The sequence below is a fragment of the Plodia interpunctella genome, chromosome 24 (assembly GCF_027563975.2).
Source record: "Plodia interpunctella isolate USDA-ARS_2022_Savannah chromosome 24, ilPloInte3.2, whole genome shotgun sequence".
NCBI classification, from domain to species: domain Eukaryota; kingdom Metazoa; phylum Arthropoda; class Insecta; order Lepidoptera; family Pyralidae; genus Plodia; species Plodia interpunctella.
In genome coordinates this window covers 5,430,978-5,445,561 of record NC_071317.1, presented here as the reverse complement: position 1 = coordinate 5,445,561, position 14,584 = coordinate 5,430,978, and the positions used below count along the sequence as shown (strand labels likewise).

At 38.6% G+C, this 14,584-nt stretch overlaps 2 protein-coding genes across 2 annotated transcripts; one reads left to right on the top strand and one right to left on the bottom strand.

The window, feature by feature from the left end:
* Window positions 1–239: 239 nt before the first annotated feature.
* On the top strand, window positions 240–5,240 carry LOC128680337 (serine/threonine-protein phosphatase 2A 65 kDa regulatory subunit A alpha isoform). The gene is made up of 6 exons (XM_053763403.2): window positions 240–656; window positions 1,162–1,396; window positions 1,806–1,992; window positions 2,420–2,574; window positions 3,235–3,352; window positions 3,901–5,240. Exons 1-6 carry the CDS (start codon window positions 431–433, stop codon window positions 4,750–4,752), a joined length of 1,773 nt encoding a protein of 590 aa, XP_053619378.1. The 5' UTR covers window positions 240–430; the 3' UTR covers window positions 4,753–5,240.
* Window positions 5,241–5,332: 92 nt separating this feature from the next.
* Vha55 (Vacuolar H[+]-ATPase 55kD subunit) lies at window positions 5,333–14,356 on the bottom strand. The gene is made up of 11 exons (XM_053763404.1): window positions 14,172–14,356; window positions 13,216–13,334; window positions 12,484–12,613; window positions 11,607–11,738; window positions 10,581–10,705; window positions 9,418–9,648; window positions 8,911–9,013; window positions 8,107–8,261; window positions 7,065–7,202; window positions 6,554–6,682; window positions 5,333–6,214 (listed from the first exon to the last, which is right to left on the bottom strand). The coding sequence occupies exons 1-11, from the start codon at window positions 14,248–14,250 to the stop codon at window positions 6,077–6,079; spliced, it is 1,479 nt and encodes a 492-aa protein (XP_053619379.1). The 5' UTR covers window positions 14,251–14,356; the 3' UTR covers window positions 5,333–6,076.
* Window positions 14,357–14,584: the final 228 nt, after the last annotated feature.

Here is a 14,584-nt window from a genome sequence, read left to right as displayed (position 1 = left end):
TCTGCTCCGGGTAGAAAATTAGATGTTCACATTTAGGTAATGTTCTTAAATCTGTAGTGCTAAGTTAATTCAACATTCCTACACCTAATAAGCAAAATATGGCTGCTGTCCTTATTACTGTAACATCACTGTAGAAAGTAGGTACCTAAAAAAAGTGATAATTTCGTGTAGTCGAGTAATCGATATATTGAATTGAATAAGCATCACTACTATTGGTCATAAACAAATTTGACATTGACAGATCCATAAACAACGGTCGTTCGTTTCGTTTGTCGTTGCCTGCATTCTGTCTGTCTGCCATACTGCCATTTTGTTGCTTTTGGTTTTATGTGCGTTTAGAGAACAAATTGGTAGAAAAGTCGCAGTGTTTCGTGAAAAGTTGAGCATTTTTAATTGCATTTTGTAAACAAAGTATTATTAAACAGTAAAAATGGCAGCGAGCGACTCTGGGACAGATGAGTCATTGTATCCCATTGCGGTACTCATTGACGAATTGAAGAATGAAGATGTCCAACTTCGCCTGAATTCAATCAAGAAACTGTCCACAATCGCTCTTGCATTGGGTGTGGAGAGAACCAGATCTGAACTGATCCCATTTTTGACTGAAACAATTTACGATGAAGACGAAGTACTATTGGCTTTGGCGGAGCAGTTTGGTTAGTTTGTCTTATTTCTTGCAGTATCTATAAGTTAACCATTTTACCTTACCTACATAGTGTTTATCAAGCACATGTAGGTACTTACAATTCGCGCTACTTTGTATATTCTCGGGTCAGCCATTCTGGATAGATTTCTGCGTTGCTTAAAGAAGCCTTTCAAATCAATTATCTTATCGAATGAATGCGTACATGTTTATATTCATAAACATGTACGCATTCGATTCTTTGAACCATAATTCCTACTCAAGACTTGCATTTCGCATTACAGATTATATTGATGTTTGTGGTTTTGCTTTTATACATCAATACTTATTGATTTCTTTGTTTCTGTTCTCCTACTATGATAATTGAAATAAATTGAGACAGTAGTAAATTTTTATAAACAACTAAAAGATTTTTTTAATTTCACATAATGCAAATCGCAACATGAATCTGAATGTGTTGAAAAATCTAATACTAATTTGGTCCCTTCACATAAAACTACAAATTTGTGATATTGTAGGAAACTTCATTAACCTAGTCGGAGGCAGTGAGTATGCACACTGTCTGCTTCCCCCACTGGAGTCCCTGGCCACAGTCGAGGAGACTGTTGTCCGTGACAAGGCAGTCACATCGCTGCGAGCTGTAGCCGCACACCACACTCCACAAGCTTTGGAACAGCATTTTGTGCCATTAGTCCAGCGCTTGGCCGGCGGTGACTGGTTCACATCCAGAGCCTCTGCTTGTGGGCTATTCAGGTATTTCTATTTATTCCATAGATGCTATGCTTGCTTTGTTAACATATAATTTTTAGAATACATCTTTATGGTGAAATTTGGTAATACAATACAATCTAAAATCCTTTATAGCACAAAAGCAGTAAGTCGGAGAAAAAAAAAATATTGTTTTCTCTTTCTCATCTTCACGTCTTTCTAGTTTCATTCAGGACTGTGATGCTGCAAAGCCCTTGATGTAAAATAAGTCTTAAAGATTCAACTACGATTTTACAATCACTTATCTGAGGGTTTTCCTAGTTTATTGCTCAGATATTAATCTTCAGCGCTCAGGGTCTGCTTTCCTACTTTTCTTCCACTTTGCACATCCCTAGTTGTCAAAACATAGACACACACATAGATAGTGGGATTTATAATATTAGTGTTATTCCAGTGTATGCTACCCGCGCGTGTCTGCTCCTGTGAAGGCTGAACTACGGCAGCACTTCTGTTCTCTGTGTCAGGACGACACTCCTATGGTGCGCCGCGCTGCCGCCTACAAGCTCGGCGAATTCGCCCGCGTCGTCGAAGTCGAATATGTCAAGAGCGATCTGATACCCATGTTTGTTAACTTGGCGCAGGTAATTAAATAAATAAATAATTGTACCATACTATCATAGTTTTATGGATGGATTAGGAAGGCCTGTGCCCTTTTTGATTTTTAGTAAATAAATCAATAACAGCAATCATAAAGCAACAAAAATAAGTGTGATTCGTCCTAATATATTTTCAAAAATCTAATCATTTATTCAGAAATTAGGCCTTCACTTTTTCACGTCATATTCTAAATTAAATGATGTTTACCAAAGCTACAAACTACTTTCCATTCAAATGTTTATCTTTAGTATGGTCTAGCTAGGTATGGGAATCATAGTCCATCTAGTTTTAATACCCGTGTAGGCAAGGAAATGTCCTGTATATAGCTTTTGTTTAAGCAGAGTAAACCTAACTATGGTCTTTCCATTCCAGAAGTGCTTAATATGTATAATATATCTGTAAAATTTCTAGGACGAACAAGATTCAGTCCGTCTTCTGGCGGCGGAGGCGTGCGCATGCGTGGCCGCGCTGTTACCGCGCGAGGACATGGAGCAGCTGGTGATGCCGACTGTGCGCAACAGTGCGGGCGACACCTCCTGGCGCGTGCGCTATATGGTTGTGGACAAGTGAGTGAACAACATTATATTCTCAGTATGCTCGCCACTGTCATTGCGCGAGGATGCAGCTTGGAGCTGTGCACAACGCGCGAATGTTTTGAGTTAGGTGACCAATGTCAATAGCGAATATTGAGTAATTACTAGGTATGATGGTGTCCTATGTGTATAAATAAATTATGCTATTGTTTTTTTTTTTTACATAAAACTAGATGGGCTTCGCTCCCTTTGGAATTTTTGGGCAAAAAACTACCCTGTGTTATTCCAAGTTATATTCTACGTGTGTACCAAAATTAATAACAATTGGTCCAGTAGATTTTGCGTGAAAGTGTAACAACATACACACATACATCCTCACAATCTGTCGCATTTCTATTATTAGTAAGAAGGATATAATTATGTATGTGGCTTACCACATACTATCTATCCATACTCCTCTATCCATAGTAATCTCTTAAGATTGCTATGGATAGAGGAGTATGGAAGTACATAAGGATTTCCTTCAAAGTTTCACTTTGTCTGGCTGATATTTTGCGAAATGCACGTTTTGCGAAGTGCTCAATCTGCGTCATGTGCACATTTTGCGTTAGACCCGAAAATAGTAATACCTTTGTACTATGTACCCTATTTGTAACTTTTATATTTACATTGTTGTATGAATGAATGCGTCAGGTTCGTGGAGCTGCAGCAGGCGGTGGGCGGGGAGCTGACGCGCTCGGAGCTGGCGCCGCTGTTCCAGGCGCTGCTCAAGGACACGGAGGCTGAGGTCCGCGCCGCAGCCGCCGGGAAAGTGAGTCTTGTTTGTTATTGTTACTATAGAATAATCATTTATTCGAAGTAACTAAAACACACACAAGTTATTTACCAAAAATTAAATTTAACACTAAAACATACTGTGTGCGTTGCAGCTACTCTAAATAGTCATGGCTCACTTCTTACTTAAATTTGGAGAAAATTTGCCTTATAATTGGATATAAATAACTAGAAATTGTATTTTGAGATTCGCTTGAGAAGAAAAAGTAGGAAAGCGGTCCCTAGGCTCGCTTATTGGCTGTGGAAGAAGTCGACAAATTGCGCGGAATTTATTATAGTTATTGTCTAGTTCAAGGTTTCTCGATACCAACATTCTTTACAAGTAACTTTCGCGTTTAACGGGCTTCACTGCCACGGATATTTCGATATAGAAAGTACAATATAAGTATATTCTAGCCATTAACCACTTAATATTGCTCAAACTTTGCATTTATTTAGTAGGAACTAGAATGAAAGTGGTGGAAGATAATTTTAATTAAAGCAGTTATCTTCGTAATATATTAAATCTATCCTTAAAAATTTCAGGTGAAGGACTTCTGCAAGAACTTGGACAAGGCTCATCAGGAGCACATCATCATGACGATGATCCTGCCACAAATCAAGGACCTGGTCTGCGACCCCAACCAGCACGTCAAGTCTGCCCTCGCTTCAGTCATCATGGGCCTGAGCCCCATCGTTGGCCGCCAGAACACCATCGAACATCTGTTACCACTCTTCCTCACACAACTCAAAGACGAATGCCCCGAAGTGAGACTAAACATTATTTCCAACCTCGAATGTGTCAACGAAGTCATTGGAATCCAACAGTTAGTACAATCCCTCCTCCCAGCCATTGTGGAACTCGCTGAAGACACAAAGTGGAGAGTGCGCTTGGCCATTATCGAACACATGCCTCTGTTAGCCGGACAACTTGGACAAGAATTCTTCGACGAGAAACTAACAGGACTATGCATGTCATGGCTCATCGATCATGTATACGCTATCCGTGAAGCGGCCACGCTCAATTTGAAAAAATTAGTCGAGCAATACGGATCTCAATGGGCGGAGACTAACGTCATTCCAAAAGTGCTGGCCATGTCGCGCGAACAGAATTATTTACACCGCATGACATATTTGTTCTGCATTAATGTACTGTCAGAGGTTTGCGGAAAGGATGTCACTACCAGAGTGTTGTTGCCCACAGTGTTGTCTATGGCTGACGACAATGTTGCCAACGTGAGATTCAACGTGGCGAAAACGCTGCAGAAAATGGCGCCTTTCTTAGACTCAGCTGTGATCCAACCGCAAGTGAAGCCGGTTTTGGAGAAATTGAATGTGGATCCCGATGTAGATGTGAAATACTTCGCGTCCGAAGCCATCACTGGCATCGCCGGTTAATCGTCATTGTTTTAATTTAATTTTATATAATTATATGCTAAAAATATACTAGGCACTCTTGTGATTGATGCTGTAAAATTAAAAAAGCTTTTTAAAAATTGTCATCTTTTTTAACTAAATGGTCGCTTGATTTTCTGTACTTATATTTTAAGACGTTTACAGCTTATTTACACGCAATGTCATTGTGTATTTGCCTAAGTTGATTGCAGTAAACGTGTTAAATGAAAAACGTTATTTATGAAACAATTCCATTTTGCAGTATTAATACTAACAGAATGCCTAGTTTGTTTTCTAAAACTATTACATAAATCAAGTATATAAAATATCCAAATTCAGACTAACATCTATTCAATCGCTTAAACTTGAATAGACTTAGTTATTTATTAAGGTCCCACTGTAGCCGAAACTTTCGGTGTTGTAGTTATAATTCATTCCGAACACTTGAGATATTTGTACCTCGTAAATGTGAATAAAATTCTAAAATACAATCTTGTTTCATTTTTTTAATTAGCACGGCTTCCTTTCGGCATTTCTTCCCTATGAACTGGGTTTGGGTTTTATGAAAATAAAAGTCTGAATGTAACTTTCTATATTTTATTTCCATTGAAAACAACAGTATCCTAATTCACTTATTTCACGGATATCTAGCGTTGAAGTGAAAAGGAAATAATTTGGAATGTAACATATGTTACGGGGCTATGGCGTCTACACCGGTTTATTTACACAATTATATTCTGCGTTTTCCTCTACTCAAGCGAAATATCACAAGGTAAACATATATATTTATTACATCTTGATCGATTACATAGTTTGAACACATCTCAATATTTTGTGCAGAAAATAAATAATAAAATTTCAACATGGATTAAGCACCAAAAGAAAGATGGCATCAATTGAAAACATTTAATTTCTTTACCATTCAGCCTATCACACTATTTCGTTATGGGGAAATTATATACAAGACGGCAACATTTTTAGCGGACTATGAAACTTACCATAGACAACTTTAATAGCAACACGATTGTTATAATTTTGTAACTTGATCGTAATACATGTAATACACATTACAATAAACTATTAACAACTTACTATAATAAACAATATTTTATTTATCTTACAAGATACCCCGGCTCGACGTCCTAGATGTAACAATAAAAATAAAAATGCAATCGGAAATATAAACCGTGGATTTGCAAATTTAAAAAATGAAATAAAAAAAGAATACGGTTTGAATATAGAACGTCGGGCGGCGGGAAGCGTGAGTTGGTATTGTGACTCGCTATTTTCGCTGGTTTTGTTGCGAGTTTCCGTCCACGCGTGTGCTCTAATGGCGGGAGTCCCGAGGATAGAATTCGGCGAGGGTGGAGGCCGGGATACGCTTGAGCATCTCCTTGGGGAAGATACGCAGCAGCTGCCAGCCGATGTCCAGGGACTCGAAGATTGTGCGGTTCTCGTAGCTACCCTGTAGGGAATATATGTTACACGAATGAAGTTACTCGTCCTGTTGCTAATAATGAACTGTGATACTTACAAAATAAAATCTTAAAGGTTAAGTTCAATGCATTTTTGTCACATGGTCGCCTCGTACGACTTTCCCAGAATTATCATATACATTTTCTTATTAAAAGCAAGTACCTATATTAAATATTCGATCAGTGAGGTGACTAAAAAGTGAATTGACACATCAGTTGCAAAAAGCTGTTCGTCTAATATTCAATTCAATAAATAAATAAAAATTAAGACTAGTGTTGCTTAGTGACAAGAAGCTATGTGTTGGTATCAGACGGAGAAGTTTCCTCACCTGCGTGATGAAGTTCTTCTCGAATTTGGTGAGGAACTCGAGGTAGAGAAGATCGTCGGGTGTCAGCGCCTCCTCGCCCACCACGGCCTTCATTGCCTGCACGTCCTTGCCGATAGCGTAGCACGCGTACTGGGGGGAAATTTAAATTTATTTATTATTTACTAACGACCGGTCCCGGTTTCGCTCGAAATAAAATATAAGAAAGTTTACACCTAAACCTTGCTCTTCAATTAATCTATTTAATAAACCCGCGTCAAAATCCGTTGCGTGGTTTGAAAGATCTAAGCATACATAGCGACAGACAGTCGAAAGCTGCTTTAGGTTTTGACATTGTCGTCAAAGTCCCTAGTAAAAAGGCAGTAGATAATATACATCACTTATTGACATAAAAAAATGTACTAAATGTACTTCCAAAGCGCAGATGAAGAAGAAGCGGCGCAACAAATTTCACCGCGGGCTTTTCTTCAAACAATTGCGTTTATTGACAAATATTGTGAAAATGTAAACTCACCAGCTGATTGGACACGTCGGAGTGGTCCTTGCGGGTCATGCCCTCGCCGATGGCGGACTTCATCAGACGCGACAGAGACGGCAATACGTTCACCGGAGGGTAGATCTGTCTGTTGTGCAGCTGACGATCTACGTAGATCTGCGTGGAAAGCATTTTGTTTTGATTATTTGTCCTTCTAATATATTACAAAGGCGAAAGTTTGTGTGTTTGTTACTTGTTCACGCGCAAACGGCTCAATTTTAATGAAATTTGGTATTGAGATAGCCTGCGAAATTTCGAAAAAGAACCAGCTGATCCATACATTTTGCTCAAGTTAGATATTTTGATTTTTAATGGAACAGCTGATTTAGTTTAGCGATTTTGGGGTTGATAAATGCTAATAACTATATAGGTATTTCTTAACGTCCAGTAATTAGTATAGAAGCGGTTGTGGTGTAATTGTTAAGACGTGTGACGTGCCTGTGAACCGAAAGGTCCCAAGTTCCACCAATCTGACTCGTGTGTAGTAGTTTTCATCGATCACCACTTGCTTCAGATGAAGGAAAACATCGTGAGGAAACCTGCACACTGGTTGATCATAAACGTGTGTGTAAAATGGAGAAGCGTTGCCGGACTATCGATAGTTGACCTTGAAAAATAGTATGACTGATTTTCGAGGTCACGATACTATCGATAAACAACTAATTACTATCGCAACATCACTAAAATGGAGAAGGCAATGGCAAGCCACTCCATTAATACTGCCAAGAAAGTCGTGTGTGTATCGTTCCACTTAATGACCACGACTCTCAGACACCAGGAATACGATTATGAATAAGTAGGGTGAAGGGTTTCACAAGCGTTTGAATGCGGCGTGTAGAGTTTCATTAGTGTACGACATTTTTTTTTAATAAGGCATAATTTTTTTTTTCATTTAACATTTATAAATTTTATAAAATAGGATAATAAAATTGATTACTGGTACAATTTCATAAACACTAATGAGAGCCCGCGGCGGCGTTCAAAACGCTCGTGAAATAGACCGTAATGATTGTTTGTTTACCTGTCCCTCAGTGATGTACCCGGTCAAGTCGGGTATGGGATGGGTGATGTCGTCGTTGGGCATCGTGAGGATGGGGATCTGCGTGATGGACCCGTTCCTGCCTTCCACGCGCCCGGCGCGCTCGTAGATTGTGGCCAAATCCGTGTACATGTAACCTGGGATACAAGTTTTAAACATTTTAAAGGGAATCCATAATCCTAATAATGTTATAAATGCGAAAGTTTGTGAGGATGTATGTGTTTATGTGTATGTTTGTTACTCTTCTTTCACGCAAAATCTACTGGACCGATTGTTATGAATTTTAGTATACGGGTAGAATAGATATTTTACGTTGCAGATTAATCTCATTTGCGCGTGTTCCATTTGAAGCTGTGACGCTCAAAACTTGGCGTTCGCGATAAAATTTTGAATATTTCAGATTAGAATAGGGTCAAAATAATCCATGAAAATAAATCGTCATCTACCCTAACACTAGTAAAGTCTAATTATTTGAATTAGAATTTGTCACCGGTGTGCGTAGTGCTACTTTGCTATTTACATCTCAACGTCGAGTCGACTCGCAGTGAGACGCAGCTAACCAATCACAGTGCGCCATTGTGACGCGACGACAACCACACCGCAATGTGATTGGTTCGCTGCGTGTCACTTCGTATAGATTCAATAGTGAGAAGTGAATGCAAACCCGCACTCATCCTCGCCCTCGGTTGGTTGCGATTCGATAGTGAGTTTAACTTTCAGCGTTAGTCCTCGGGCCTCGGAGCGTCACAGCCGAGATACGCGCGAGTGATGAAGCAAGTGAATCACCTGGGAAACCACGACGTCCGGGCACTTCCTCGCGGGCGGCTGACACCTCACGCAGAGCCTCGGCGTACGAGGACATGTCGGTCAAGATTACCAACACGTGTTTCTGTAAACGTTTATTCATTTTTTAAAAATCTATATCGAAGGCTAAACCGCTAGACTGATTTTGATGAAATTTGGTATGCGTGTAGTTGAAGAGCCCCGGTCAAACATAGGCTACTCTTTTTTCAAAAATCAATCCTCAAATTACTGCAATGGGGGTTGAAAGTTTATATGAAAATCATGTCTGTTCTGCTTTCGTATTGTTTTTACGTGCTTGGCTCTCGTTCGTTAAGCAACTTTGTCAATGGTCGGCCGCGAGATGGGTGACCAAAAATGTCGAATTCTGTCGAGATCTTCCGACCCAATTGTATTGCCGTCAACCCACCAACCTGCATTGGCTCCACGTAGCGGATTATGTTCAAATTCAATACAGGATGATATAATACGTCAACATGGGGCCATACAGACCTCGCACTGGTAGGCGAGGAACTCGGCCGCGGTGAGCGCCAGGCGCGGCGTGATGATCCTCTCGATGGTGGGGTCGTTGGCGAGGTTCAGGAACAGGCACACGTTTTCCATCGACCCGTTCTCCTCGAAGTCCTGCTTGAAGAACCTGGCCGTCTCCATGTTCACACCCATGGCCGCGAACACTATGGCGAAGTTGTCTTCGTGATCGTCTAGCACGGATTTGCCGGGGACCTGGGATAAGAGAATTGAGTTTTTATCTTTTTAAAATTTATGACTTTATCCATACTTCTATACTAATATTATAAACAGAAAAGATTTGTATTTTTGTATATTTTTTGTTTGTAATGAATAAACTCAAGAACTACTGGATACCGATTTTGTTGAAATTTGGCATAGAGACAGACGAAACCTTCAGGAGTAAGAGACAACTTTTTTAGTTTTTATTTATTTATCATAGAATCAACAGCACTTCTAAAACTATAGCTAATAGAGCGAAGCCGGGACTGACCTCTAGGTGTTTAAAAAGTGTGTTTCAGTTTTCTTTTTTGTCCTTTCTGTACATTGCAATCAGTCACATGACATTTAGTAATAAATTTGTCTTAGTGGAATGTTTATACTGTAACAGACACACGCGACTAGTGACAGCAAATCATATTAGTATATGAGATACTACATTATACTAAAGATAATTGTATTAATTATTTTTGTTATCTATTTTTAGTTTCTTATCTATTTCAGTTTCAGTTTTACTGGATGAAATGGTTCCAGTATGAGAGGACCGATCGCCCGTCTAGAGCTTGCCCTGGCGTCTTCAAAGATAAATAATATATTTTGATTTCAGTCTGAGATTGTCCAAATAATTATTCATTTTGGTGTTTCCCTGTATTCCCAGCAGTCCTAACACGAATCGTACAGTCAACACAGCACAACAACCTACGCAAATTCATTGCAAATTCTGCGCTATTACCACGCCATAGAGGTTCATGCTGGATAACTCGACGTGCTGTTTACTGTGCAAACGCAGCACGTTACTAACGTCTACATGGTGTCTCTTTTCCCCAGATGTGTACACATTGCATAGCAAAAAGAGATAACGTGCGGACAAAATACCGTTCTATGTATTTTATGTTTCATAGTAGCCGCTTAGTCACCATGTTACTTACCTTGACGAGACCGGCTTGCCTACAGATCTGAGCGGCGATCTCATTGTGGGGGAGACCGGCGGCAGAGAAGATGGGAATCTTCTGTCCGCGGGCGATGGAGTTCATCACATCGATAGCGGAGATACCTGAGATATGTTTTCAGTCAATTATCGAAATAATAATGATATGAAAAAATTATGAAGTTAATAAAACATGATAGAAAAGTATTTATTTGTAGCTACAAACACATAGAACAGCTACAAGAGAGAGAGATATTGATACTTATGATATATATATATATATAACAACATAGACAATGAAAATAAATGTGTGTTGAAGAAACGCCATACGATTCGAAAATCCGTAGATAATAAAGCGATAACGGGTACATACATAGATTACGCAAATCTTTCATGTAACAAGATGACTATCTTTTGAGGTCATCTTCTTAAATATTTTTTAAGCAAATTACTTTCGTGTATTAATTGCACTCTCATTCAACTTTCATGTTTACCAATTATTTAGAATATTCAATAAAATCGCTATGGGATAATGGATTACTCTTGAATATTGCCACAAACATATGTAATCTTGCAAGTTGCAATTAGAATGGTCGACTCAACGAAGAAGAAGATATAATATAAAAACTGCTGAACTGATTTTCAAGTTACTTTTCCCTTTTTTCTTCATTGATAGTAATAAAATCTTCTATGGTCACAAATATCTTGAACTATTATGACAAAAAAGTGAAAATAAAACAAGATCTTTGACATAGAAACAGTAAAAAGATTTTAGTTACAAATCAGTTGATCAATCATAAATGGAGATAAGATATGAACTGATTCGTCCCGTCAGCGTAAAGCTGTTTCAAGCATCGCTGGTACTCCATAATACTTATGATCCCGTGAATGATAGGCAACAATAGTATTCCCAAAAAGGTTGAGGAGATTGTCATCCAAACTAACTGTTTATACACCATTTCAGCTCACAGCGAAGTCACAGTAATAATAAAGTTAAGTTATACATTGTAATAAAAAGTTTAATTACCTGTCTGGATCATCTCCTCAGGGTAGATACGGGACCAGGGGTTGATGGGCTGTCCCTGGATGTCGAAGAAGCCCTCAGCCAGGATTGGGGGGCCCTTGTCGATGGGCTTGCCAGAACCGTTGAATACGCGACCTGAGAAGAAAATTGTTAAATTATATATAAACTAGCGACCAGATCCGGCTTTGCACGGTATTATGCACGTTATATACATATAAATGTTCAACTTGAAAAACCAACATGAAAATTCGACGTGTAGTTTTGAAGGCATTACAATACATAGAAACAGACAAACAATTGTTTTATACTATGTATGATAATGATGTGAAGAAGTGTGCCATGTCCTCCCGTTATCTGTTGGATCTATAAATAGTTTTTATTTAGTCTTTATGTGCTCCAATAGTGTTGTTTTATTAATAATTCATTTGTGAATAAATGCCATTCAAATAAATAATTATTAATATCTACTCATGGTTGTCGTAAGAGACGACTATGGGAAAGGCCTTCCAAGCTGATATGAAGATTCTGGTATGGGTGTATACAGTTGGAGACTACAGAGTGAAATTGAGTACTTATTTCCGCAGGCAAGTTGATTTAGCTCCCGAATCGTCATTATGCGTTGGGAACGCGACAGAGGACTGTGTTTTGCAATATGATGTATTGCAAGATAAACAGCAGGCAGATAGCTTTTCACGTTATTTTTTATACTAGCCCCTGGCCTCTCGGCTTCACAGCTCTTACAATCGGGAACATGCGGAGATAAGAGAGAGAGAGAGTGAGAGATTATTAGTTCCAAGTTAAAGACGCCAGCGCAAGGACCAAACACATGATCGATCCTCCCATTCTGGCACCATTTCCCCGACGAGACAGAGATACATACCCAGCATGTCCTCGGACACGGGCGTGCGGAGGATGTCGCCGGTGAACTCGCACACCGTGTGTTTGGCGTCAATGCCCGACGTGCCTTCGAACACCTGTACGACTGCCTTGTTGCCGCTGACTTCCAGCACCTAACAAGATTATTTAATGTATTAGTAGCGGCCCGTCCCGGCTTCGCTCGGGTAAAAACATGATAAATTATACACCTAAACGTTACTCAGGAAACATTCTGTCTATTGATAAGAATCTCATGAAAATCTGTGCTTTAGTTTTTGAGATTAACACAAACAGACGCGGCAGCGGACTTTCGTTTCATAACATGTAAGGATTATTAAACATCCCACTGTTGGACAAAAGCTTCCCTCCATTGCACCTAATGGTGTCTTACAATATTGCTAAACTTGGATGATGACGGGAATAAACATACATTGTGAAGTTTGTATGAGACATTTTATTTACTGCAAGGAAAAATTAGCAATTTATGCTAAATCTTTGAAACCCGAAGTTTGGGTAACTATATAACTATAGTACATAACCGGTAAGGATATGAGGGTATGAGTTTGCCAATCTTATTGGAAATATTCGTAAATAATCCAAACAATTAGGTGTGGAAGTTTGGTCAAAAGTGGAACAGACTTCAAATTTGTAATATTAGTTCAGGTCTCATATTTTTTTAATATTATCATATATATATATATATATATATATATTTAAAGGTATTGATTCAACATACCTGTCCTGACCGTAGGGTGCCATCTGCGAGTTTGAGCTGCACAATCTCATAGTATTTGGGGAACTTCACCTCATCTAGGATGACCAGAGGTCCGTTCACACCCGACACAGTCTTGTAAGCTGAGGAAATTTAGTTAGGAACATGTCAAACTAACACAAATACAAATCAAAGTAATTTTAACCTAAATAAAATTAATGTAATGTATAGCAATTTTAAATATAATTATGTTGGTTAAATCACTGAAAACAGTTGTATATTATAACTAGTGGCCTGTCTCACCTTTGCTTGGGTTAAAAAATAATAATTTTTACACCTAAAGGTGTATAAAACATAATATCATACCCAAGCCTTCCTCAGGAACCACATTATCTATTGGTGAACTGCATGAAAATCCGTGCAGTTTTTCAGTTTATCGCTAACAGACAGACAGACGCGGCAGAAGACTTTGTTTTATAATATGTAAGGATTACACCTACCTACTTAAAAAAATTCAGACTTCTTTGAGAAATCAGTAATCATGCAGAAAACTGCTACCGTTTCAAGAGGGACATTATAAATTACATTCATTTGATAAATAAGGAGTACTATGAGACATTGAAAAATGCTATCATTGATTGAAGTCATATGATCACCCAAATGACAAGATTCCGTAACAATTTGTAAAAACGAGACAAATTTAGCCATAAATAAAACAATTTACTTCGTAGATTACAATTTCGATATCTAATGGATTTCGGGCGTAGCTCCAATTAGAGATTGAAGCTACCAAGGTAACATTACATGGATACATGGATAAAGCTTCTTCGAACTCATATAAATCTAAACGTATTGACAATAATCCTCATTATAAACTAGGAAAACAAATAAGACGTAACAATTATACAAGGAAACTGCAGCAAAATCGATATTCTCTGACATGTAAATGACGTTGGATAGAAATAAGAAAATCTACTTACTCAGGCGGGGTTGTGAAATAAAGTCTCGGGAAACTGCCAAGACATGCTCCTTATTAGCTTGGGCAGCTGAAAGCGACATTTTAAATATTTCACTTTTTGGCAGCCCGTTCAATAAAATACCCAACTGCGCTGCCTCCTCGCCCGAAATTTGACGAATGGATGTTTTGTCTATGATCCTTCACGTGCCGTCACGTGACCTATCACAAGATAATTGTTGCTATTATTTTTTTAAAATCTACCATTTTGGCTACTGCTGTATGATTAAACCCAGATAAATAGGCTACCTATAGACTTATGACCATGGATTTAGTAAGTTCTTCGACAACGGAGTACCTACTAATTCCATACCTATGACAATTGAAAATATGCTACGAATTGTGATCATCCCATTGATTAATAGCATAATTATTATT